The 25,740-nt window shown below is 66.6% G+C and overlaps 3 protein-coding genes across 9 annotated transcripts in view; 2 read left to right on the plus strand and 1 right to left on the minus strand.

The window, feature by feature from the left end:
* Positions 1-3,470, plus strand: part of MYO18A (myosin XVIIIA) — a 37,143-nt gene extending 33,673 nt beyond the window's left edge. For all 6 annotated transcript variants that reach the window (XM_086763319.1, XM_086763325.1, XM_086763321.1 and 3 more), the window contains 3 exons: positions 4-126; positions 1,034-2,209; positions 3,332-3,470. In XM_086763319.1, coding sequence (XP_086619445.1) covers positions 4-126; positions 1,034-2,201 — 1,291 coding nt within the window. In that variant the 3' untranslated portion in view covers positions 2,202-2,209; positions 3,332-3,470. The remainder of the gene's footprint in view (positions 1-3; positions 127-1,033; positions 2,210-3,331) is intronic.
* Positions 3,471-4,482: 1,012 nt separating this feature from the next.
* On the minus strand, positions 4,483-8,152 carry PIPOX (pipecolic acid and sarcosine oxidase). The gene is made up of 8 exons (XM_086763326.1): positions 8,022-8,152; positions 7,178-7,326; positions 6,549-6,750; positions 6,282-6,464; positions 6,061-6,213; positions 5,822-5,980; positions 5,609-5,684; positions 4,483-5,518 (listed from the first exon to the last, which is right to left on the minus strand). The coding sequence occupies exons 1-8, from the start codon at positions 8,145-8,147 to the stop codon at positions 5,388-5,390; spliced, it is 1,179 nt and encodes a 392-aa protein (XP_086619452.1). The 5' UTR covers positions 8,148-8,152; the 3' UTR covers positions 4,483-5,387.
* Positions 8,153-11,763: 3,611 nt separating this feature from the next.
* On the plus strand, positions 11,764-25,592 carry SEZ6 (seizure related 6 homolog). 2 transcript variants are annotated; one of them, XM_086763178.1, is made up of 17 exons: positions 11,764-11,881; positions 18,585-19,160; positions 19,233-19,366; positions 20,058-20,250; positions 20,584-20,769; positions 20,848-21,016; positions 21,554-21,720; positions 21,803-21,997; positions 22,283-22,421; positions 22,501-22,697; positions 22,774-22,968; positions 23,052-23,243; positions 23,323-23,520; positions 23,618-23,656; positions 23,764-23,884; positions 23,967-24,069; positions 24,682-25,592. In XM_086763178.1, exons 1-17 carry the CDS (start codon positions 11,812-11,814, stop codon positions 24,712-24,714), a joined length of 2,907 nt encoding a protein of 968 aa, XP_086619304.1. In that variant the 5' UTR covers positions 11,764-11,811; the 3' UTR covers positions 24,715-25,592. The 2 variants fall into 2 exon arrangements, with proteins under 2 accessions (XP_086619304.1, XP_086619305.1); XM_086763179.1 differs by having other exon boundaries at positions 24,698-25,592.
* The last annotated feature ends 148 nt before the right edge of the window (positions 25,593-25,740 follow it).

Consider the following 25,740-nt stretch of genomic DNA (forward strand, 5'->3'; position numbering starts at 1 on the left):
CAGCGACGGCGACTCGGACGTGGACTCGGAGCTGGAGGAGCGCGTGGACGGGGTGAAGTCTTGGCTCTCCAAGAACAAAGGCTCCTCTAAAGCGCTCTCGGATGACGGCAGCCTGAAGGGCAGCAGGTGGGTGCAGGGCTGTGCCGGGGGACGCCGGGGTGTGGGGTGGGCAGCCGTGGTGCTCTGGGTGCTGCGCTCCTGCCCGGTGCTTGCGTGGCTGGCCGGGGAAGGGCTAGTGCTGGTGGGTGGCTTGGTCTCCCATAGGGGACACACGTCTCCACGTGCAGAGGGACCACCCCCCTCCCCAGCATCCCACCCACAGGGACCCTGGAGGCACTGGGCATCTGCAGCCCCCACCCCATCTGCTTCCAGGGGGGCCACAGTGGTGGGTTCCAGCCCTGCGCATCATCCCCCCGCGCTGGGGCTGGATCCCCCTCCATCCTCCTCTCCACAGCAGCTCCACCCCATCTCTCCCCACACCTCTCTGCCAACACCGGGGGGGGAAGAACGGGGGACATGGCCAGGTGCCCCTGCGGCGTGGGGCCAGCGTGGGGCCGGGGCACGCAGCCCCTCTCCCCGGGGAAAGCGCTCGCCTGCAGAGCGCAGATTGCTTTTATCCAAACCCAATTTCCTAGCAGGGCTCTGGGAGTCCCGGGGGGCTCCCCCCTCCCGCTGAGCAGAGGGGGAAAGATCTAGGCCGGTTTTTCTTAATTGGTTTAATTTATTCAGCGGTGCAGATGTAAAACATTTTGTTATTGGAGATAATTCCACATTTTCTGAAGTAGGGAATCAAACGCAGCGGCTCCAGGTAGCCGACAATGAAATAAATTGAACGCAACACTTTAAAGGGGAATCAAAGTGCCAGGCTAGAACAATTCTCCCATTTACATGACATTTTTCCACGATGCCGTTTCCCGCTGACGCAAATTACTGAGGCTGCCTCGCCGCCGCGCTGTAACCCCCCCTCTCCCGCTCATCTCCATCTCTCTTGTCTCCCCGGTGCGTGCGCGGGGCCGCGGTGCCGCCGGCACAGGTCAGTCCCGCCGGATGGTCCCGAGGGCGAGGAGCGACCGGTGTCGGTGTTAAGCTGCCTCAGCTATAGGAAGCGGCCAGGCCTCAAGGACTCCATAGGCGGCCGTGGGGATGAGCAAACGCTCTTCAGCGCGCTCAGCGAGCGACCGCCTTCCCCCGAGCGCGCCGCTCGCAGGGCGGCCCGAAGCGGCGAGCCTGAGGACCGGGCGGCCGTCATCGCCCGCGCCTTCGCCGACGCTAGCGGCCGGGCTCGGCAAGGGCTGGGCAAGCGTTGGTCTCTCTCGACTGCCGATGTTGACAAAGCCTCCGTCGCCTCAGCCCCGGTGAGCCGGGCCTCCTCTGCCTCCTGGCGCGGGCTGGAGGACGGGGACGAGGGGGACGAGGGGTGCTCGGTGCTGAGCTTCGCCCTCTCCAGCCCCGGGAGCTTGCGGAGCCGGCGCGGGGGACCCGAGGGTCGCCCCGAGTCCCGGCTCTCCCTGGCCCGCAGCCGCCTGGACGAGGCGGACGAGGGGTCCCGTGGGCAGCCCCTCCTGGGGCGCAGCTTCTCCGTGCCCCCCCGGCCCCGCAGCGCCGCCTCCGAGGAAGGGGGTCCCAGGGATGCCGGCCCCGTGGGGCACCGCTCCTACCTCGACCCTGACCTGGAAGCTGCCATCCAGGAGGTGCTGAGCTACCGCCCGCCGCGGGCCGGGGGCTGCTCCAGCCCCGAGGCTGACTCAGGCGACGACAGACGGAGCGTGCGGAGCGTGCGGAGCGCGGCCCCCCTGGGCGCCGCCGACCACCCCGCTGGCAACCTCCGTCGCTCCGCGTCCGCCCTCGACTTCTCCCGGCGCACCAGCCGGCGCCGCAGCAGCTCGGGCTCCTCCGAGGAAGAGGAGGTGCGGAAGAAGAAGAGTGCCAAGAAGCATGCCAAGAAGGCCAAGAAGAAATCCAAGAAGAAGAAGAAGAAGCAGCAGTCATCATCCGACTCGGATTCCTCCGATTCCTCTTCTGATTCCTCTTCTGGCTCCACTGGCTCCTACCGCAGCACCTCCAGCGTCAAGAAGGGCCCGCGGGCAGCGGGGGGCGAGGAGACGGGACGCCCTGGCCAGGGCAAGAAGGAGGAGAAGCAGCGGAAGAAGCAGGTGGACAACCTGATGATGAAGTACCTGTACCGGCCCGAGAGCGACTGAGGCAGGAGGTGGGAGTGGTGTGTGCCGTGCAGCATGAACCTCCCCGTGTGCCACTAACCGCTCGCCCTAACCCTCGCCCGGCTCCGGGCACGGAGCCCGCCTCCAACGGGCACCTCGGGACAGGGCACCCCGCTGCGCCCGCAGCCAGCCCTGCTTTTGGGGTGCCGCAGGGCATCCCCAACGGATCTCCGGCCACCGGGAGCATCCCTGGCGTGGCCGTGGTGGGACTGGCAGCCGCCCGCACTGCCAGGACGCAGCATGTTTGGGATTAGCGGCTGTGGGACACCGGGAAGCGCTAAACCCTTCCTGCCTCCCCAGCCAGGATGTGGCTGAATTTATTCCTTCAGGAGATTTCAGGTTTTGCCGGGCGATGCAGCATCCCCGGGGGATTCACCACTCCGGGGACGCGGCGGCGGGGAGGAGCGGGACGGGTACTAACACGCACCCGCTGCAGTGTGTGAGCAGTGCCCGTGGGGTGGGGAGCTGGGGTGGGCGGTTGGGGCTCGGGGGTCTTTGTCAGGGCGGCCGCATCCTGCTGCCCCGTGCCACGTAGGGTGGCTGTGACAGGGAACTGGGGCGCGAACGGCCTCATCCTGTGGGTTTTGGGGCTCTGCAACCTGTCTGATGGCAGGGGAGAGGGTGTGCCAGGACTCGCCAGCGGCGATTTCGGAGCGAGTTTGATCCTTTCTGACAGCTTGAATAGGAGAAGGGGTGGAAGAGGGGGAAAAAAGCTTTTTTGGAAATGTGGTCACAGTTGGGCTGCCTGCTGCCTGTCCCGGGGCCAAGGAAGGCATCACAGGGTGGGAAAGGGGGAGAAACACCCCCAGCGCCCAGCCGTGGTGCGAGGGACCCTCGCGAGCGGGACCCTCGAGCGATGACACCCGTGAGCGCCAGCATTTGCATCCGCGTGCCGTTTTCTGAGCGCGTGGTGCCGGGTGCCTGCGGGGGCTGCAGCCGCCGGGCAGGGGCTCGGCTCAGCCCAACCAGGAGTCGGTCGTGGCGGAACGTGCCCTGCATATCTCAGAAATAATAAAAATGGTGGCCAGCGAGGATCCGTCTAGCTGGCTGCCAGCGTGCCAGCACGCTGAGCCCCCCTTTCCCCCCCACTAACCCCGCTCTCTCCCGCGCAGCCCCCCAGGTTCCCGGCACCCCTTCGCCTACGACAGATGGGACGAGGAGCGGGACGCCGCGGAAAGCACGCGCCTCTCCTCCCGCAGCTCCCCCAGCGCCAGCGAAACGGAGAGCCGGCCCGCCGAGACCCCCGCCTAGCCCCCCTCCCCCCACCCTTTTGCCATCGCCCCAGAAACGCTCAGCTCCTTTGCGGGGCCGCCCTGGGCAGCTGGTATGTCTTCTGCACCGGGGAGGGGGGACACAACGTGCGGCTGCCCCCCAGCCCCGGCCAGGGGCCGGATCGCTGGCTGCGGCCCCCATGCCGCCCGAATCCTCTCACCCCCTCGTCTGTCCTCGGCGGCAGAGCCGGCAGCTCCAGAACCCTGGGTTTGTTCCTCAGTGCCTGCTGGCTCCTTGTTTTATAAATTAAACTCCCCCCCTTCCCACACCGGGCACCCCTTTTAGTTGAGCCAAAGATGTCTCTCGCTGGCCGGGCCCCTGGGGAGCAGCCGCCCCACAACTGGGAAGGGGACAGGGGGATGGGGTCCCATGCACCCCCTGGGTTGTTGTCACCCCCCCGGCCCCCCACTCCTGCCTGGTTGTTTTGCACTAGCCTAGCTGTGCGTGTCCCCCCCCACCCCCTTTACTTTCAGAATGAAAATAAACATCATTTCTGGCTGGTGATGCTGCCTGCCGCTGCTCCATGTACCGGGGCGGGCGGTCGCCCCGTTTCGGGGGGGTGGGGGCTGGAGGGACGGATCCAGCCCCGGCGAGGATCCAGGGCTACACGGAGAGGCCGAGCCTGGCACCTTCCCCCAGCCCGCTGCACCCATGGGTGATGGGGGGGTAGGGGGGAGATGGCCGTCGTGGGTGCTGGCACTGAATCATTGATCAATCTTCATAAATATGCAGATGAGCAGTGGGGATGGGAGCCCTCTGCCTGCCGGCGTTAATTATTTAACGCGGAGGAGACGATGATGTGCATTGCTGGCCGCCTGCGCGGCGCACGCTTGGCCTTGGCTCCGGCATCCACCGGCCCGTGCCAGGTGCTGCCCCCCGCCCCACCTCCCCCAGCCCCGGGGGCCCCCTGCACCCCTGGGATCCGGGCAAACCGGGTGGTTTGATCCCTTTCCCCACCATCTCTTGGAAACAAATAGGCCAAGCTCGGCGCTCGTTGCCATAAAGCCACACTGCGCTAATGCGCTTTCATTAAGTGGGAGCGATCTAATGATAATAAAATGGCACATTTAACATTAAAACATTTAACTTGACTCCTAAGCGAGTGTGTCTCTCCGCGCCGTTCCAGCTCCATCTTCATGAGGCTGACAAAGCTCCTTAATTTGTTTCCGGAGAGCGGGTGCTCGGCAGAGACGGCTTGGCACCGTGCGGCATGGGGGGACGACAGGATGCAGGGATACGGGGATGCGGGGATGCAGGGTACCAGGGTGCTGCGATGTTGGGATGCAGGGGTGCTGGGATCTGGGGATGCTGGGATGTGGGGATTTAGGGTACCAGCGTGCTGGGATGTAGGGATTCAGGGTACCAGGGTGCTGCGATGTTGGGATGCAGGGGTGCTGGGATCTGGGGATGCTGGGATGTGGGGATTCAGGGTACCAGGGTGCTGGGATGTGGGGATGCAGGGTTGTGGGGATGCAGGGTGCAGGGGTACAGCGATGCAGGGGTGCTGGGATGTGGCAATGGAGGGATACTGGGATGTGGGATGCAGGGATGGAAGGGTGCTGGGATGCAGGGGTATGAGGATGCCAGGGTGCTGGGAAGTGGGGTTACAGGATTGTAGGGATGCAGGGTGCAGGGGTACAGGGATGGAGGGATGCTGGGATGTGGGGATGCAGGGATGCTGGGAGAGAGGGCTGCCGGGATGGTGGAGTATGGGGGTGTGGAGATGCAGGGTAGCTGGGCTGTGGGCGTGGAGTGCTGCTGGGGTGCAGCACAGTGGGACACCAGGATGCAGGAAGATGCAGATAGGTGGGGATGCAGGGATGCCGGCGCACTGGGACGCAGGGACACAGGTGCAGGCCAGTGCGGGGCCGTACAGGCACGGCCGGGACCCTGCGCCTACAACGCGGCCCGGAGCACGCCGGGGAAGCGGGTGATGGCGAAGGGGGCCGTGCTGTGGGACGGCTCCTCGCCCAGGCTCAGCTCGCACAGCAGCTTCCCCACCACCGGCGCCAGCTTGAACCCGTGGCCTGTGGGGAGGAGAGGGGGGCTGCAGGGGGCACAGCCACCCCCACAGTCAGCTCTGGGGTGCAAGGAGGGGGCCGGGTGCCCTCACCTACCTGAGAAGCCGGCCCCGATGACGATGTTGCTGAACTTGGGGTGCCGGTCCAGGATGAAGTCTTCATCTGGGGTGTTCTGGGGGAGCCACGATGTGAGGGTGTGAGGCCAGGGGTCCACTCCTGGACCCAAGGTTGGGGAGGGGCGAAGGGATGGCAAGGTCCACCTTGGGGTGGGGACTCATGCCTGGGTCCTGCTCCTGGGGAGGGTCTCACCGTGTAGAGGCAGGTCTCCACTACGGCCGGCCGGGGCTCCAGCCCAGGCAGGTACCTGCTGATGAAGTCGCTCAGGAGGGCGACGTTGGGGTGAGCGGCATTCGGGGGAACCCAGTCCCGCTCCTCGGGGTCGATGGGGCTGCCGTGGTGGTAGCACACCTGGGGGGGCAGCCGGTCAAGGGCAAGGGGGGCTGGCCAAGGGGAGATCCCCGCCACCAGCGCAGCCGTGCCCCGCTCACCTTGACCAGCCCCGGGTACTCGAGGGCAGGCAGCCCGTAGATGTCGTGGGGGCCTTGGCTCAGCCCCACGGTCAAGAAGCAGGGATCGATTCGGTCTGCACCAGGGCTCCTCGGCTCCTTCTCCCTCCAGTAGCAGACGTTGATGCGCAGGGGCTGGGGTCACCGCGTTAGCCCCGGCCACAGCCACGGCCGCGTCGCCCTGCGATGCCGCCGACCCTTACCTGCAGCGGCAGGCGGAGGCCCAAGGGTGCTACGAGGGCACCGGTCCAGGGTCCGGCCGTGATGATGAGCCGGGGGGCTCGATACACCCCGGCGGTGGTGGTGATGGTGACCATGGCCCCGGGTTCAATGTGCAGCACCTTCTCCCCGTCCCGCAGCGTGCCCCCGCACCGGCGAAAGACGTCCTGGGTGGGGACGGGGATGGGAGGTGGCCACGGGCACAGAGCCGGAGATTCCCATCTCGTCCCCGTCCCCTCGGCAGCACCCACCTGCACTGCCCGCAGCGCCCGGTTGGCAAAGAGCACTCCGCCGGTGCCATCCCACACGGCCACCTCGCCACCATGGAGCCGGAGGCCGGGGAAGCACCGGGCCAGCGCTGCGGCGTCAAGAAAGTGGTCGGCACCCAGGCTGCGCCGGTAGCCATCCAGCTCCGGGTTACCCGCCGGCCCCAGCAACACCAGTCCGGTCTGCCTGCACCCCACCAGCCACGTCAGGTCTCCCCTCTTCCTCCTGCCTGGCTCGGATCCCCCATTTGCTTTGCCCCTGGGGGAAACTGAGGCATGGCGGCACCGGTGATGCTTGGGATGGGCTGCACCCCGGTGGGATGCTGGGCAAGGGTGCGTGCGGTGATGCATGGGGAGGGTCTGGGTACCAGCATCCTGCTCGCCCTCCCGCCTCGCCACCAAATTGCAGCAAACGCTACCAGCCCTGACCCCAGCAGCGGGGGATCGTTTAGATGCTCATTTCCTTAATGGCGCTTTCTCCAGGGAGCCCCAGAAATTTCCCAGAGCCAGCGGCTGCCTCCCCGCGCCTCATCCTGCCCCGCGCCGCAGCCCCCAGCCCAGCCCCACGAGGAGGGGACGGTGTCCGGCCAGGGCTGCGTCCCCGTCCCCGTCACCTGTAGAGGCTGGTGCCGGCCTCGGCCTCCAGCCGCTGCCAGAGGCGGAAGCAGTCGGGCATCATGCGGGCGTAGGTCACCCGGGAGTAGGCGCTGCGGGTGATGCGGCTCTGCCCGTGCGAGCTGCCCCGCGAGTGGGGCAGGATGAACTGCGGGGCGAGGGGGGACATGGGGGTGACCGCAGCCACCGCCACCCCCCGCCCCGATATCGCCGTGCCCGCATGTGCTGGCGCTGGGAAACGGCAGGACACGGGCGCGCTGGTACTGGGGACATGGGGATCTTGGCACTGGGGGTGTGAGCATCCTCGTGCTGGGGACACAGGGGTGCTGGCAGTGGGGACATGGGGATCCTGGCACTGGGGACATGGGAGTGCTGGCACTGGGAATGCGAGGATCTTGGTGCTGGGGACACAGGGGTGCTGGCACTGGGGACATGGGGATCCTGGCACTGGGGAGATGGGGATCCTGGCACAGGGGCCATGGGACCGCTGGCACTGGGGACAACGGGGTGCTGGCACTGGGGACACAAAGATGCTGGCACTGGGGAGGTGGCAGTGCTGGCACTGGAGATGCAAGGATCTTGGTGCTGGGGACACAGGGGTGCTGGCACTGGGGACATGGGGATCCTGGCACTGGGGCCATGGGGATGTTGGCACTGGGGACAATGGGGTGCTGGCGCTGGGGACAATGGGGTGCTGGCACTGGGGACATGGGGGTGCTGGCACCGGGGACCAGGGTCGCCAGCAGCAGCTCCGCTCTGCGCCACGGCAGAGGGCAGCCGGGTCTGCGGGTGCCCACCTCAGCGGGTCAGGGCTGGGGACACGGCGGGACGGGACGTGGGTACCTGCTCCAGCAGGAGGGTGTCCCTGTGCCGCTGCGCCAGGTGGTAGGCGGCGAAGGAGCCCTGGATGCCGGCCCCGATGACGATAGCGTCGTAGGTGGCTCGGTGGGGCTGGCTTGGGGCAGCCATGTCCGTCCTCGTCCCCGTGTCCCCGTCCCCTGTCCCTGTGTCCCCGTCCTCGTCCCGGTGGCCTGCGGGAAGCTGGAGCTGGGCCAAGGGGAGGGACGGGGCAGAGTCCAGCCAAGCCGAGCGGGTAATGAACGCTTGGCCACCCTCCAGCCCCGGCGCCGATGGCGGGGGGCACGCAGGGACACTGCATCCTTCCCACGCCTGGGGGCTGGCCGGGCAGGAGCGCCCCCGTTCCCCACCAAGGCCAGGGATGGCAGCGGGGCTGGCGGCGCGGTGGGCGTTCAGCCCCTTCCATCCCCAGCTGCCCCCGTGCCGATTTTTATATCCTGGCTCCGTACACGGCACACAGCACCCTCCACTCACTGTGGCACTGGGACCACTGGGACCAGGACCCCCAACCCCACGGGGATCACAGGGCACCGCACCCCCCATCACCATCACCCCCCACCGCAGCGGGGCCCCCCCAGCCCCGTCAGCGGGACCAGAGCGATTGGGCAGGATGGGTGCGATGGAAAACTCTTCCCAATAAATCCCCTTTTCCCTTCCCACCAGTCACTGCCGGCTCAGTCCGCAGCGGGACGCAGGGCTCCGTAACGCTCCCGTTTCTGTGCCCATGGGAACCCCCCCAGCTTGCTTCAAGGCAAACAGTTTGTGGTTTTTTTTTTTTCCCTCCGGCACAATTTATTACGGCCATAAACCGGCTTGTCGCTATCTTTCGGTGGTGTTAGTTTTTTTAACGGGAGATAAGCGTGATTTAGGGCTCGCCGGCGCAGCCGGGATACGGCACGGAGCCCCGCGTCCCGCTGGCTGCGGGGGGATTTTGCCAGCCTGCAAAATTTTGGGGCGTGATTTGGGGTTCGGGGACACCCAGCGACGCCTGGGTGGGGGGGATGAGGCGGCTTTGCCTGCCGCCGCCGCTGCCCCGTGCCGCCTGACAGCTAATTAGGGGAATTAATTTACTCTGCCTTTCGTGGTGTAAAAGGCATTATTTACCGGGTAATTGTCGCTATTATGAAATGTTAAATATCATTATTTATTTTGCCGCTCGCCTCCGGTGATGGATGAAGCACGGGGGAGCGTGGGAGGCCCACGCCACAGCGGGGGGAATTTCCAGCCCCCTCCCCAAGCCGCGGTGCCCAGCCGGGTCACGGCGACACTGCGGCGGCGTGCGGAGGAAGAACGGGCGGGTACCGGCGATGGGGACGTGACAGGAGGCAGATGGGGAGCACAGACGAAGGCCAAGCCCCCCCCCCAGGCCCCTCATCTACGCCGTTCCCCGGGCCCACTAATGCAACGAGTACCTGCCGGTCTCAGCACCACCGCCGCGCCCGGGGCTCTGCGTCGCGCGGTGCCCCATTAAATCAGCACATCCTCCCTCGCCTTTGATGTTACAAATAATTCACCAATTTCCCCGGGTTTCAGCTTGCCTTTTTTTTTTTTTTTTTTTTTTTTCCGCTTTGAACAGCCCCTCTACCTGCTCTTCCTATTTTTCGCTGGGAAGATGAAGGATAATTAATTATCCGTGAAACGTTAAACGGCAAAAATGAACTCCTCTCCCGCTAACGGCGTGTTAATAGATCGGGCTGGAAAAGCCTCGCTTGTGCCGCTACAAAGACGGGGAGACGGTCAGTGGGGTGCGGGGACGGTCGCCGGCGCTGGAGGGGACGGTTGTGCCCCAGCGGGCGGACACGGCCGGGGCACGGCCGTCCCCTCCAGCCCCGGCGACCGTCCCCAGGGCTCTGCGAGACCCCTCGCTTTCATTGCATGGATGACCCCAACCAGGGCTGGTCCCAGGCATCGTGGAGATCCACACCCTCAGATCCCAAAAAAGCAGTTGCGTGGGCTCACCCTGCCTTGGGATGAGGTTTGGGTTTTTTTTTGGGAGGTCTCCCTCCCAGACAGTAGGGGGCTGGAGAAATTGGGAACGGGGAGCTTTGGCCGAGGCCAGGCAGGGCTTGGCAGCGGCTTGGTGAACTCTGCACCTGCTGCGCCCAGCGCACCCGTTGCACCCGCCGCGCGCTGGGATGGCGGCTAAAGTCCCCCAAAAGACCGTCACCGTCCGCGCCAGCCCGGCTGGGCCGGCCTCATCCTTCAGCAAGCACAAAACAGCACTTAAAAAAAAAATAAATTAGGGAGACACGTTGCTCGCCGGCGAGCCGAGGCCGCGTCCTCCCTGCCCGTTCTGGTCCCCAGCCCTCGCCATCCCCAGCGTTTCGAAGGCGCCCGCTGTTTGCTTTGTGTCGAAACCAACCGCCGCCGAAGGCCGCCCCTCATCAGCAGCGCCTGGGGAGGTGTTGGGCGGATTAAAATTATTTGAATATCATAATATTAAAAATTCCAATTTGGCCTCAAAACGCTCGTCTTCCGAGCTTTACCGGGGCCTCGCTGCATGAAACATTGATGGAGCTACCGGCGGATCAAAGTTTGGGGTTTAGTGCTGGAAATGCTCTGCGGGAGCGCCGGCTCCCCCCAGCCCGCACCGCAGCCCCCCGCCCCAGCACGAGAACCACGGCGTGGCGTGGGGCCGGGCGCCGCGCCTTGCTCCCCGCGCGGCGGGTGGTTTGCCATCCTCCACGGCAGAAAAAAGCGGTGCGCGTCGGCAAAGCGGGGCTGGGGATTAAAAATAACAACCCGCCCGGCGAGGGTTGCGTGGGCCGCGTTCGCAGCCGGGGCCGGCTGGGCTGCGGGGGACGCGTGCCGCGCGCGGCGTCAGCGAGGAGAGGTGAAGCCATCTGGGCTTCCGCGGAGATGGGGAGGGGGTTATTAAACAAAGAGCTGGTGGCTTTTTTATTATTATTATTTATTTTATTTTTAACGCATGCGAGAACCAACCGGCAGCCAGCTCGGTGCTGGCGTCAAGGCCATCTGCCCGCTGCGGGGCTGGCTTAGGGGGAGCGGCACCCCGAGCCAGGGGGCTGGGGAGCGGGTGGCAGCCCCCAACATAGGAAATAAGGACACCCCCCCCCCCCCCCCCCCATTTTGTGCCGTGCCCAGCTGCCAGGGCTGCCCTGGGCCCAGGTTTCCCTGATTTGGGAATGATGAGCCCTGTTCCAGCTGGGGCTATTTAGGGATGGGGAAGGGCAGTTGTGGGGGTGCTGCCTGTGGGGCTGGGTGTCCTGGATGGTGCAGCATAGGGGGCCTGGCAATGCGGGGAGGCAGAATATGATGGGATGGGCACTGAGGACATCTCCGGCGGCCCTTGGTGGCTTCCCCAGTGCGGGCGGAGACTGGTATTTGGAAGCGAGGGGTGGGGGGGCAGGAGATTCCTCTCCCCCAGCCTTCAGCTCCCAGCATTCGCAGGCGCCACACTCGGAGAGTTACGGTGAGGAGGGGAGGGTGGCAGGGAGGAGCCCCCCCCGCTTCCCAGCCTGCAGGATTGGCGGGCGCAGCACTCGGAGCGTTACGGCGGGGGGGGGGGTGGAGAGGCCCCCCGGCCCCGGGATTGGCGGGCGCCGCACTCGGAGCGTTACGGCAGTGGGGGGGGGGTGGGGAGGCCCCCCGGCCCCGGGATTGGCGGGCGCCGCACTCGGAGCGTTACGGCAGTGGGGGGGGGTGGGGAGGCCCCCCGGCCCCGGGATTGGCGGGCGCCGCACTCGGAGCGTTACGGCGCGGCGCGGCCGTGCCCGCAGCGCGGAGCTGTCCGCGGTGCTGACCGCCGCCGGCCATGGGCTCCCCGCCGCCGCCCGCCCTGCTGCTGCCGCTCCTCGCCGCGCTGCTCCGCGCCCCGGCCCACGGTAAGCACCCCCCCACACCCCCCCAAATCCCTGTCACCCCCCCCCCCCCCCCCCCACCCCCCACACCAACCACCCCTGATACCGGTGGCCCCCAGCCCCGCTCCGTCGCCGCTCAACTTTGCCAACTTGTGGGCATGGTCCCCCCGTTCTCCCCCCCCATGTGAAGCGAGAATTTGCCCCCCACTCCCCCGTTTCCCCCCTGCCCCCCCCGGTGGCGCGGGGAGCGGGGCCGCCCAGAGCCGTTTTGCAGCTGGGCTGGTGCAACGCCGCCCCCGGCGGCCCCTCTACTGGTATTACCGACGGTGAAGTGGGGGGGAGGGAGGGGGGAATCGCAGCACTGGGGGCTGAGCAGGCACGGCACCGCCCGGCGGGACCCGCTCCCCCCGTTACCGAGCCCTTCCAGCCATCCCCCAGCAGTGGGCTGCGAGCCGCTCCCTCTGTGCGATCCCCACCGTGGGATTTGGGGGGTACTGGGGATTGGAGGCTCTTCCCTCCCATTCCCGTTGCATCATTTGGGGTGACCCCTCCAGCTCCCAAGCGGGTGTCAGGGGGATGCAGGGATGGTGGGTGTTGGTTCTTCCCAAGGAGAGCAGCCAACACCCAGCTCGACTCCTCGGCTCTGCTGCCCATGGGGCATTGGCAGCCCCGCATCCTCAACGCCTTGTGGCTCTGCTGCCCCACAAACCAGGACTGGGGACCCATCGAGGCTTTGGGGGAGAAGGGGGACAAGGACCCACTGGGTCTTGGGGTGCCCCGGTCCACTGTGGCCACGCTAATGGTGGGCGGCACACATGGGGTGGTGGTCCGGCCCCGGTGGGACGCGGGTGGTGGGATGCAGGCTGCTCGCAGGGCTCGGCCGAGCCGCAGGCAGCAGTCGTGCGGGGAGTTACATAAACTCCCCATCTGGCAGCCGAGCCCAGGCAGGGAAGGGTGCCATGGCCCCGCGCCCGCTGCTATTCCCGTCTTGTTCTGCTCCCACAGCCCTCTCGTTTGGGGGTGGGGGGTGTATGAGGGACCCTCTGCATGGCAGCAAGTGGGGTAAGGCCACAGCACCCCCATCTCCTGCCCTGTCAGGGGGCAGTGAGGCCGGAGGGGGTGGGGGGGTGTCTGTGTCCCCAGTTCTGTCCTGGGAGCAGGGCCCTGGGCAGGGCAGGCTTCCCCGGAGGGAGGCGGGTGCTTACGGTGTCAGTTTAATGATTTCTAATGAGCAATTACCTCTAGTCAGTCCCCTAATTTCTGAATATCAATAAAGTTAATTAAACTCTGCATGTGCATTTCCCAGAGTGTCAGAGGTAGGGATGCCCCAGGAGGTGTCGAGCTCTTCCCAAGGCTGGCAGCCGTGGGGTCCCATCTGCCCTCTGCCCCCTCATGTTTTGGGAGCTGCACCTGGGGCTCCCCCACCCACTTCCCGTCCCCTGTCAGGCAGGGCTCCCAGCCCACACCCCGATTTCTGTGCAGCACCACCACACTCACTGTCACCGTGCCTTGACTTGGCATAGATGGGCTGGTGCGTGGTGGGGACGTGCTGTGGGTCTGGGGGATGCGGGGACAGGCGTCCTGGACCCCTCACCCGGGTCAGGGGAGCTGTAGATGCCCCTTGGGCAGTGGCAACGCAGGGTCTCATCCCGTCTCTCGCGGTGACCTGCAGGCCTGTCCCAGCCGTGGGGCAGCTCCAGCCCCGCTGCCCACAGGGGTTTGCCCCAGCAGAAAGGGGGGCTCCTGGCCCCATGGCGCTGGTGCAGCCTTGGGGGGGGTAAAGTGCCAGGCACGGCTCCATCTACCCTGCTCCATCGCACCCCCTCTCCCCAGCTCTCCAAAACCATGGCAGGCTTGCCTTTTTTTGGGGAGGGGGTCACCTTCACCACGCTGAATGGAACTCCTTGTAATTTGGGTAGCAGGAAGCAGCGTGGGTTGTGGTGAGGGGCGCGCCCCCCGTGATCTGTGCCGTGCCCACGGGGATGATGTGTTGGCAGGGGGACATGAGGTCCCGGGGGATGCAGGTGCTGGTCAGGGTCTCGGTGCAGTGAGGGGGCCAGGGAAGAAAGAAGCAGGCGTCTGCTACAGTAATTAACAGTGCACGTGCTCGTCCCCTGCGTGCCTCGGAGGAGTTCACCACCGCCACGCTGCCGTGCCGCCAGGCCGGGATTATCCGGATAATGCTCTTAAGCCGGAGGGCGGGAGGGCAGGGCTGTCCCGTGGGGGACGCGTGGGCCGACCGCCCCACCATCCCCCCCCAGGAGCATGGTCCTCGCGGGGCCGGCGGTGGGTTAGCGCCGGTGGGGACGGATTCGGCACACGGTGCTGCGCCGGGCAGGGCTGCCGGCCCTGGGCTTTGTGCAGCCGGAGCAGCGGGATGGTGGGCAGAAAGCGGGATGCAAAGGAGTTGCCAGCCCTGGGACCAGTGCAGAGAAGTGGGGGGACCCCCTTGTGCTGCCAGTGGGACCCCCAGCCCAGCATGGGCCCCACCAAGGCTGCATCTCCTGGTGTGCAGGGGTGGGGGCCGGGGCTGACCCCGCCTGCTGGGACCCCCGCAAGCGCAGGCAGGCCCCGGGGGAGGCGGATGAAGTTGTGTCTCCAGCGGCTCTAGCAGGAGAGGATAATTTCGCCTCCAATCAATTCTTTAAATGCGCACAATTGAAAGATTGCCTTTGAAAGACGCCTATAACCAGGGAGGTAATGGATTCCCTCCAGTCGCAGGCAGCGTCCCTTCCTCCGGCAGCATCCCTTCCTCCGGCTGCCAGGGAGATGGGGCCGCCCAGGGCACCAACACCTCTCCTGCTGTGGGCATCCTTGGGCGGGAGAAGGGGCTGCCCAGACCCGTCAGAGGCAGCCGGCGATGGCTCCATCTGCCTGGCTCCCCGTCAGCCTGCTCTGCGCTGAGGCCCAATGCCGCTCATCACGCCTTTCGAGGCCTTGGAGGGTCCCATCGGCTGGGGTTGGGGATGCGCTCGATCCCCAGCCCGTGGCAGGAGCCAACCCGCACGCTCGCTGTGCCGGCGGGGGTTATGATATATATAATTTAAATGCGGTAACGAGCTGCGCCGAAGGGATCAAATATTAATCAGCAGCGAGAGCGTTGCTGTGACCCTGCAAAAATGGCGAGAGGGGGTTGAAATGCCAGATCGACCGGGTGCTAGGCGATGCGCGGGGGCGATGCCCGGGCAGGGGGGGCTCTGGTGGTCCCCGGCTGCTCTGGGTCCCTGGGGAGTGGCAGCAGAGGGGGACACGTGGCTGCGGCATCGGCCCTTGGTGGCTTCCAGAACCGGATGGGGGAGCCTGGAGCTGGCACGGAGCCCTGCAGCGGGCTGGTACCCACGCAGCGGGCACCCTGGGTGGGTGCTGCCCCATGGCAGGGGCTCCGTCACGGGGGATTTTGGCACCCGGCTGCAGGGCCAGGGTGGGGAGCAGGGACGTGGCACCTCACGGCTCCAGCGCTCGGGTCCGAAATAGCAGCAGACGTGCAATTTATCCCCGCCGCCGCTCAGGGAAATTGCTGTACGAATGCATTAGCTCCGCAGGGAGAGCGAGGGAAGTGGGATTTACACGGGCCGTGGGTGGCGAGGAGGGGACGGGGGCACCGCTGGCACCCCACAGCACGCGCCGGGTGGGGAGGGAGGAAAGCCAAGGGTACGGGCACCCCAGCGCCCGCCGGGCTCTGCCCTCGCGCCCACCCGGTGTCGGCGATGCCCGGGGCTCAGCGTTCGAGATGTCAACTGGCACTCGGCCGCCGCCACCGCGATGCTCCGGGGAACTGGTTGCGGCGACATGTGACATGTGTCAGCGGGTAAATGACTGTTCAATTCGAGGAGAATCACAAAACATACAAGGTCAAACGCTTCCCCGCCAGCGCCGCCATGAATATTAAAGCTGGGCTCCTCCGGCAGCTGCCGAGGCCGGCGGCCACACTTGCCGGCGGTGGCACCGGGACAGCCCCTTGGGTGTCCCCCCGCCCAGCTTGGCGATGGGTGTCTGGGCTCGCTGGTGGTGCTGGGGTGGGGGAGGCCACGGGGCGGCACGACGTGTTGCCAAAGCGCCGGTTTGGGTACCGGCGGGGTGCCCAGCTCGCCACGCCGGCTGCCGGTGGGTTGGCTGCGCGGCGGGGAGCCGGCATGCGCCCATGCGTGCGCCCACCCGCCGTCTGCACGTGCCCACCCACTGCTCCTCGCACCGATCTGCCCACCCGCTGCCCGCACCCACCCGTCCCTGCCTGCGCTCTTCCACCACCCACCCCCGACGCCGCCTGCGCTCTCACGCTGCCCACCGGGCCCCGTTCCCTCTCTGCTCCTGCCCACGGGACCTTCGTACCCGGAGGGACGTGGGAGGGTGCCCCCCGTCCCCGCCATGGGGTCTGGGGGCCGCGGGTGCGGGAGCGTGGCGCTGGCTGCGTGACAGCTCATTCATCACGGCTGCCGGGCGTGGGGGCAACGCAAGATTGGATTTTAAATTGGAAAATAATCCTGGACTCCTGCGAGCCCCGACCTCTGCCCTTCCCCTGCGCTGCCCACCCTGCCTGGGCTGCCGGCCCCCTCCTTCAGACAGGGAAACTGAGGCACGGAGCGGCACGGTAACACGGGGCCGTGATGCTGCTGGGGTAGCCGGGGAACCTGCCCTGTCCCCTCCGCTGCACCGGGTGCTGCGTTATCGCTTTCCTGGTGGGCAGCATCGATCGGCGCTCCCCGGGAGGCCGCGTGCCGCCTTATTTATTAATTTGCGACAGCTGGCGGCATTGATTCCTGCCGGGGGGGGCGGCCGCCCGCCGCAGCCGGATTAGTCTCCGGCATCTCCCTGGTTCCTGGCCGCCATTAATAGACTCCCGCCCGGCAGAGCCGATGCGAGGGATTAAGACCCCAGCCCCGGTGTGGCCGCAGGCGCGTGCCACGCATGCCGAGGAGCCCCGGCAGGACTTGGCGGCCACTTTGCAAGGGTCTGTGCCCACCCTGAGTCCTGGGGGGTCCTTGCTGGGTGCCAGGGCCCAGAGGGGTGGGTGTTGCGTAGCTGTGTCCCACGTCACCAGCTCCAGGTCAACTTGGGGACGAGGGAGGGACGCAGCTGGGGCACGGTCACTGGAGATAAGCTGCTTAGAGACATCTGCGGAGGTGGAGGTTCTAATCCTGTGGTGCTCAAGGGGCATGGGTGGCAACATCTGGGCACCCGCTGCCTTCCCACGGTGCCCTCAGCGTCCTGCCTCCCCCAAGGGCCAAGAGCATCCCCAGGCCCGAGCATCCTCCAGTGCCAGGAGCATCCTGTGGTACCCAGAGCATCCCAGGTGCTGGGAGCATCCCGTGGTACCCAGAGCACCATGCAGAGCTCAGGAGAGCGCCCGGTGCCCAGGCACTGCCCAGCCCAGGGTGCCACAGCACTTGGATGGGATCTGCTGTCGGAGCCTTGCCGTGGGCTCCAGCCTCGCTCGGCAGCTCCGATGGGGAACACCGCGCTCCCCAACACCCTGGGCAGACAAGACTGGGGGCAGGGGGCTCGGGTGGGCGTCTCTGCCCCAGCCTTCGCTGCGTGATGCGGCCGCGGTGGCACAGAGCCTGGCCCTGAGCGCTAATCTGCTATTAAAGCCTAAAAGAGATTTTGGCGCCCTTCAGTATAAACTCATTAACTTTTATGTTCTAATAAATGGATCCTATTAAAAAATAATTCTGGCCTTGCTGGGGGGCAAGCAAACCTTTTGGAGCCAATGTGGCCGGGTGCTTGCGTCCTCACCGGGCCCAGGGCATCGTCACCGTCCCGGGGCAGTGGGGACACAGGGTGGGTGGTGGGGACACCCAGTAGCACCCAGCAACTCCCCCACACTCACCCAAACTAATATCTGTTAATAGTCCCTTAAAAGTGGCAGTCGCAGAGTAATTAATCTTCGCGGGGCCCTGCTCTGCTATGGATCGGGATAATTACTCGGTAATTGGCAGTATCGTGTCATCAGCGCCCGTGCACAGCACCGCGCGGCGAGACGTGCCCACGTGCGATTGCGGCCTCGCGCCCTGCGCTGGGCTGTGGATGGATGCTGGGCGCTGCTGCGGTGGGGAGCTGTGCCCCACGGGAGAGGGCACCGTGCGGTGCTGGATCCAGCACAGAGAGGTGCTGGGTGGCTCATTAGGGCTGATTAATTTAATTTTTTTTTTTTTTTTTTTTTGTCTAAAGGCTGGGCTGGGTATGTGGGGGATTTGCTCAGGGACTTGGCACTCACCACAGGAGCGGTGGGCACCCCTTAATGTGATACAAGCTGCAGCTGGGCATTAATTAGCCAGGGCTTAATTGCCAGTGCTGCCCAGTGAAGGGTATGCCAGGGTGAGGCGTGGCAGGGTCCCACCGCACGTGGTTGGTGCGCTTGTTTGCCGTCCCAGTTTTGGCGCAGTATTGGTGCGCAGAGAAGCGTCAGCGTCAGGTGAGGTGTCGACCCGCGGCGAAGCGTCGGTCCCTGGTGCAGCGCAGGTCTGTGGCGCCGCACCAGCATCGCTCTCTGGCACCGTGTTGGTCCCCAGTGCCGCACCCATCCCTGGCACAGCTTCTGTCCACATCCAAGCGTTGGTCCACTGGGCGTGGCATCGGTCCGTGAGGAAGCATCGGTCCCCGGCGCTGCGTCAGTCCGCGATGCAGTGTCGGTCCGTGGTGCATCGCTGGTCCAGAACGAAGCGTCGGTCCCTGGTGCAGCATTGGTCCGTGGCTCCCCAGCACCCCACACTCTCTCCTCCCTCCCCAGGCTTCAACGGGCTGGCGAGGAAAGCCGGGGAGAGCGCGGAGGCGGAAGCGGAGCCGACGGCGCTGCCCACACCGGCGGAGCGAGAGGCGGAGGCTCGCTTCGTGAGCACGGCGCCCACGCTGAAGCTCCTCAACCACCACCCGCTGCTGGAGGACCTGCTGCACGAAGCCTTCCTGAAGAAGGACTACCTGGGCCAGGCGCCCTTCCTGCCCGCCGACCCCGGCCCCCTCCTGCCCGCCGGCATCTTCCAGCCGGCCCCCGGCCCCCCGGCCCCCGAACCCTCGCCGCGCACCCCAGCCCTGCCCAGGGCCGCCTTCCCCACCGACCCGCTGACCACGCTGGCAGGGCGCCCGGGGCCGTGGGGCGAAGCGTGGGGGGCCGTGCCGGGCGCCGACACCTCGTGGTCCCCCGCCGGGGTGCCGGAGTCGAGCTCCGCAGCCCCCAGCCAGGCGCCCGTCACCCTTGGCACATCCCTGGGACCCCACACCGGGGCCACCGCGGTCACCGGGGATGAGGAGGGGACCACCACCACCTCCACCATCACCACCACCACCGTCACCACGCTGCAGGGGCCAGGTGAGCGCCGGGGAGGGAGCTGGGGGGAGTTGGGGTGAAGTGGGGCTGAACTGGGGTCTCCTCTGTCGCCAGCCCCCTGCAACCGGACGCTGGCAGGCCCCGAGGGCTGGCTGGTGTCCCCGGAGCCGGCCGTTGTCCCCTACGACGGCATCCTGGACTGCACCTACACCATCTCCGTCTATCCCGGCTACGGCGTGGAGCTCAAGGTGAGCCGGGCGCCGCGGGTGGGATTGGGTGCGTCCCAGGAAAGCTGGCTCAGGGCATCGCCCGCCCTCGGGCCGTGGGGCAGGGATGCGGGCGCAGGGGCAGGCAGGATGCCCCGTGCCCACCGGTTGCTGCAGCTGGCACCCGTGACAGAAGAAGCGACACGGGATTAAATTACGGAAGGACGGATGGAGAAGGCGCGATGCCGTGGTGCCGAGCCAGGAAAACCCGGCGCCCATCTGCCAGCAGCAGAGGTTGGCGGCAGCTCCCGCCGCGCCAATGCCGCGTGCTGCTCCCGTCGGTGGCATGCGGCCGCGTGTCCCCACCTCTGCGCAGCGCCCCAGCCGCCGCGGGGCAGTGCCACGGCGTGCCGAAAGCTGGCGGTGAGCGGGAGGCGGCATCTCCTCCTCACGCAGCGACGCTGGCCAGTGATGCCACCGCTCATCAGCGTGCAGCACCGCTTAATTAACATCATTAATAGCAAATTGCTCCGGAGTGCTGGAGCGCACGCCGGGCTGTCGGCGTGGGCCCGGCTGTGCCGCGGCGTTCCGCTCTCGGCACCGCAGGATGATTTATGGCGTTGCTAACTGGGTTTGAAAGGCGCTGCCCCGCACGGACAAGCTCCAGCGCGCTATTGACCACGGGCGAGTGGCCCAGGGTGGCGGGGCGGTGACGCCTGGCCATCCCTCGCAGGTACAGAACATCAGCCTGGCAGAGGGGGAGACACTGACGGTGGAGAGCGCGGGGGGCCTGGAGCCCACCCTCCTGGCCAACGAGTCCTTCCTGCTGCGGGGCCAGGTCATCCGCAGCCCTGCCAACCTCCTCACCCTCCGCTTCCAGAGCTCCCGGCCCCCCAGCCCCGGCTCCTACTGCTTCCACTACCAAGGTACGGGGCAGCGCTCGCCGTGGGTGAGGACCCCCGGTACCCTCCCAGGGGTTCCCCCGCCAGCACGGCGCTAATTCGGAGCGCGGCGACGCACCGCAGAGTTTGTCTGCGTGGCTGGCGGGTTAAGCGGGCACAAATCAGGCAAAGAGCATTAATGGAGAGCTAATTGGCGCTAGCAATTACGGGCTCGTTTCGCATCGTTACCGGTGGCCATAAGCACCGAGTCACCCAGCCCCGCAGCACCGGGGAGGGGCTGGGGAGGTGGGTGCTGGGTGAGGGGTGGGCTGGGGTCCCGAAGGGGTCTGTGTGTGTCACGCCGCCACCTGCCCCCAGCCTACCTGCTGAGCTGCCCCTTCCCGGCACGGCCGGCTTTCGGGGAGGTCTCGGTCAGCAGCCTGCACCCCGGCGGGGATGCCCGCTTCCGCTGCGCCACCGGCTACCAGCTGCAAGGCGCCCGCCGGCTCGCCTGTCGCAACGCCACCCGTCCCTTCTGGAGCGCCCACGAGCCCCTCTGCCTTGGTAAGCACCAGCACCAGGGGGGGACGCGGCACGGCCGGCATGGCGCAGCTGTGTCCACTGATGGTCCCTCTCCCGCAGCGGCGTGCGGTGGGGTGGTCCGGAACGCCACGGTGGGACGCATCGTCTCGCCCGGTTTTCCTGGAAACTACAGCAACAACCTGACATGCCACTGGCTGCTGGAGGCGCCCGCCGGCCACCGCCTGCACCTCCACTTCGAGAAGGTCTCGCTGGCAGAGGACGACGACAGGTTTGGCACAGGGATAGGGGGGAAAAGGTGGGGGGCACCCTGGGGCAGCCCCACACCAGGCACAGGGCCATGTTCCAGGATGGGGATGGCGGCTTTTGGCCACATCCAAGGATGGGTGCTGTTGGCCATATTCAAGGATGAGTACTGTTGGCTGTATCCACGTATAGGTGCCGTTGGCCATGTTCAAGAACGGGTGCTGTTGGCTGTGCCTATAGATGGGTCCCATTGGTCATATTCAAGGATGGGTGTCGTTGGCAATATCCAAGGATAGGTGCTGTTGATTGGCCGTGTTCAAGGATGGGTGTCATTGGCCGTGCCCAAGCGTGGGCGCTGTTGGCCATTGGCCATGATCAAGGATAGGTGCTGTTGGCCATGGTCAAGGAAGATAATTTTGGCCAGGCCTGAGGATGGGTGCCATTCATCATGTTCAAGGACGGGTGCTGTTGGCCATGGCTGGGACTGGGTAGCACTACCCGTGCCCGAGGATGCTGTTGGCTATGGCTGACACAGCACTTTGCCCCTGTCGTGCCTTGGCAGGCTCATCATCCGCAACGGCAACAACGTGGAGGCAGCGCCGGTGTATGACTCCTACGAGGTGGAGTACCTGCCCATCGAGGGGCTGCTCAGTACCGGGCGCCACTTCTTCGTGGAGCTCACCACCGACAGCAGCGGGGCCGCGGCGGGCATGGCGCTGCGCTACGAGGGTACAGGGCTGGGGCACAGGGGGGTACTCGGGCATCCCTGCGCCAGCCTGGCCCCCGCAGACCTTCACCCCTGTGCCCACAGCCTTCGAGCAGGGACATTGCTATGAGCCCTTTGTCAAGTACGGGAATTTCACTGCCAGCGACCCTCGGTACCCCGTGGGCACCACGGTGGAGTTCAGCTGCGACCCCGGCTACACACTGGAGCAAGGCTCCACCATCATCGAGTGCGTCGACCCCAGCGACCCGCAGTGGAACGAGACAGAGCCAGCGTGCCGCGGTGGGCGCTGGAGACGGGAGCGCTGGGTGGGCTGGAGATGGGGATTCAGTGGGTGTGGGAATTAGGGGGTGCCGTGGGTGCTGGGGTGGGGACGGGCCATGATAGATGCTGGAGCCACAGTGCCATGGTGTATGCTGGAGCCGGAGCCAGGGGGGCTGGTGGGTGCTGGAACTGGGACACCGAAATGGGCGCTGGAGCTGGGGGGCTGCGGTGGTTACCAGGCATGGGGTGGGGGGTGCAGGTGGGCGCCTCTGTGGCGGTGCCAAGCCCGGCATGTGCTCGCAGCGGTGTGCAGCGGGGAGCTGACGGACGTGGCCGGCGTGGTGCTGTCGCCCAACTGGCCGGAGGCGTACGGCAAGGGCCAGGACTGCATCTGGGGGCTGCACGTGGAGGAGGACAAGCGCATCATGCTGGATGTCCGCGTGTGAGTGTGGGGGCAACTGGAGATGGGGGGACAAGGAGGGATCCGTGCGTCTCCCGCCTTCACGGTCCCACCACCCCAGGCTGCGGCTGGGCGCGGGGGACATGCTGACCTTCTATGACGGGGACGACCTGACGGCGCGCATCCTGGGCCAGTACACGGGCGCCCGCGGCCGCTTCAAGCTCTACGCCTCCACTGCCGACGTCACCGTCCAGTTCCAGTCCGACCCCGGCGCCGGTGCCTTCGCCTATCGGCAAGGCTTCGTCATCCACTTCTCCGGTGAGCCCCACAGCGGGATGGCGTCCCCGGCGTCCCCGGCGTCCCCGCTACCCCACTCACCCTGCTGTCCCCGCAGAGGTCCCCCGTAACGACACTTGCCCCGAGCTGCCGGACATCGCCAACGGCTGGAAGACGTCCTCGCAGCCGGAGCTGCTCCACGGCACCGTGGTCACCTACCATTGCTACCCCGGTTTCCAGCTGACCGGCACCGACCTCCTGATGTGCCACTGGGACCTGACGTGGAGCGGCGACCTCCCCTCCTGCGAGCGGGGTGAGCGGCACCCGCCGGCATCCCCCTCACCCCACTGCACGTCTTTGGCAGCCGCCATCACCGCCGGTCCCTCCCGCCCGCAGTGACCTCGTGCCGGGACCCCGGGGATGCCGAGCACAGCCGCAGGGTGGTCTCCAGCCCTAAATTCCCGGTGGGAGCCACCGTGCAGTACATCTGCGACAAAGGCTACGTCCTGGCGGGTGCCGGGACCCTCACCTGCCACGACCGTGCCGTGGGGGGACCCAAGTGGAGCGATCGTCTCCCCAAGTGCACCCGTGAGTCAGGTACCCCCTCCTCGGGCGCGTCCGTTGAACGGGCGGTGGGTGCTGACGCCACCGTACCCCTGACCCACAGCGGAGACCTACGAGCCTTGCCACAACCCCGGCGTGCCGGCGGGCGGGCGGCAGAGCCCCGAGCGGCGGCTGTACCCGGCGGGAGCCACCTTACGCTTCTCCTGCACCGCCGGCCGGGTGCTGCTGGGCGAGGGCAACCTGCGCTGCCTGCCCGGCCACCCCTCGCGCTGGAGCGGCTCACCCCCCATCTGCAAAGCAGGTGAGAGGACCCCTCCCCAACCCCGGCACCCCGCCGGCACCGCTCGGCACCCCGCTTCTCGCTGCTGATGCTGGCTTCTTTCCTCCATCCCCTGCAGCCTCCTACGATGAGTTTTACAGCAACCGTAACCTGGACGGTAAGGGCAGCGAGGGTTTGTGGGGGTGGCCTGGGGTGCAGGCGGGCACCCAGGGGTGCAACCGAAGTGGGGTGCCCTCTCGGTGAGCCCCCAACTCTCCTGGGCAGCCGTGGCCAAGGCCATGCCCTCGGGGCCGGCGCTGGAAGGCACCAACGTCGCCATCGCTGTCTTCCTGCCCGTGCTGGTGGTGGCCCTGCTCGTTGGGGGCATTTACCTCTACTTCTCCAAGTGAGTGGGCGAGCGGTCCTCGTCCCCTGGTGGGGTCCCCACGGTCCCCCCGCTGCCCGCCCCAGCTGCCCTCTCCCCACAGGCTCCAGGGGAAGCCGGCCCTGCAGCTGCCCCTCGCCGGCTCCCACCCCTACGACCACATCACCGTGGAATCGGCTTTCGACAACCCCACCTACGAGACAGGAGTAAGTACTGGCCCCCGTGCCCGGCCCCCTGGTTGGGGCTGGGCACCCCGGGACCCTGCGTCACATGGGCTGTGTGCCAGGGGCTGGGTGTGGGATGGGGACATCCAACCAGGGACCATGCATTAGGTAGGACATCCACCCAGGGACCACGCATGGGATGGGACATCCATCTAGGGATGACACACCAGATGGGACACGCATCCAGAGACCACACATCAGCTGCGGCAACCATCCCAGGGAGCATGCATTAGATAGAACATCCATCCGGGGATGGGACATCCATCTAGGACCACACATCAGCTGGGACATCCATCCAGGGACCACACATGGGATGGGATGTCCATCCAGGGACTATGCACCATCTGGGACAACCATCCAGGGATCACACATGAGTTGGGACGTCCGTTTAGGGACCACGCATCATCTGGGACAACCATCCAGAAACCACGCATGGGATGGGACATCCATCCAGGGACGACGTATGGGTTGGGATGTCCATCCCCTGGGCCCTGTGTGACCCAGGATGTGCCCCCAGGGCCCTAATGGGGTGGGAGACGCCCGGTCCCTGTCCCGAGCACCCCGTCCCACCACCGAGTGTCCAACCCCTTGCAGTCTGTTTTCTTTGCAGGAGACGAGGGAATATGAGGTGTCCATCTAGGCGCGGGCAGCGTGGAGTTGGGCGCCGCAGTCACCCCTCCCGGGCCCCCCCCGTGCCCGCCAGCCCCCGGCACGGGCCGGGCACACCTCTCCCAAGGAGACTCAAGCCAAGCGCTCGATGGGACCCACCCGGGCACCGGCCACCCCCAACCCACCCGGACCCCCTGTGGGGTCTGCCTGAGCCCCGCTGTCACCCAGCCCCCCACCACAGGCTCACGGGGTGCTGAGCCAGCGGGGGTCCCCGGGTCCCATCCTGTCCCCCAGCCCCCCCAGGGCCACAGCAGCTCCCCCCTGGCCCCCCGTGATGGAGGAGGGACCCGGGCAGGGGGAGCAGGGCCGCGGGGACCCCCCAGGTAAGGGCAGGGCTGTCACGGGGAGGGGGCAGCGGGACGCCCTGCGAAGCCCCGAGTGGGGCGAGGGGTTCGGGTGGCCACGGGGGTGCCCCCTTATCCCTTGCCCACCCCCAGCACAGGGCCTGGCCCCCCCACCCCGCACCCCCCGTGTCTCCCACCGCCGCCACGCAGGGACGTGTGTGTCGTCCCCCCCCCCCCGGTGTCCCGAGCATGCTGCGTCCCCCACGGCCCCCCGCTTGCTTCGCCCTCCCCGGGGCCTCCCCTCTGCCCCCGGCCGGTCCCCGTCCCGCACCCCAGCAGGGTCCGACCCGGGCCGCCAGCCCGGGGTGATGGGGTGGAGGGGGGGGGCGCACCGGACATGGCTGTGCCCCCTTCCAGCCGCGTCCCGCCCGGGCTGGAGGCCTCGGCCCCGGTCCCCGCCGTGCCCCCCCGGCCTGGAGAGGATTCCCCCCCCCCGACCCCCGCCCCATCTTTTGGTTGTTTCATTAATAAAAAACTGGTGTTTTAGAAGAATGGTGGTGTCTTCCTCAGCAGGGCCGGGGAATGGGGGTGCAACCCTCCCTCACAGTGGCTCTTAAGCCCCCTCCGCATCCCTGCCCCCAGCCTGCACCCCCAGACACGGTTTCCACGGCAGCACCCCCCCGCCGCTCCCATGCTGCCC

The sequence above is a fragment of the Chlamydotis macqueenii genome, chromosome 19 (genome assembly GCF_036417535.1).
Source record: "Chlamydotis macqueenii isolate bChlMac1 chromosome 19, bChlMac1.mat, whole genome shotgun sequence".
NCBI classification, from domain to species: domain Eukaryota; kingdom Metazoa; phylum Chordata; class Aves; order Otidiformes; family Otididae; genus Chlamydotis; species Chlamydotis macqueenii.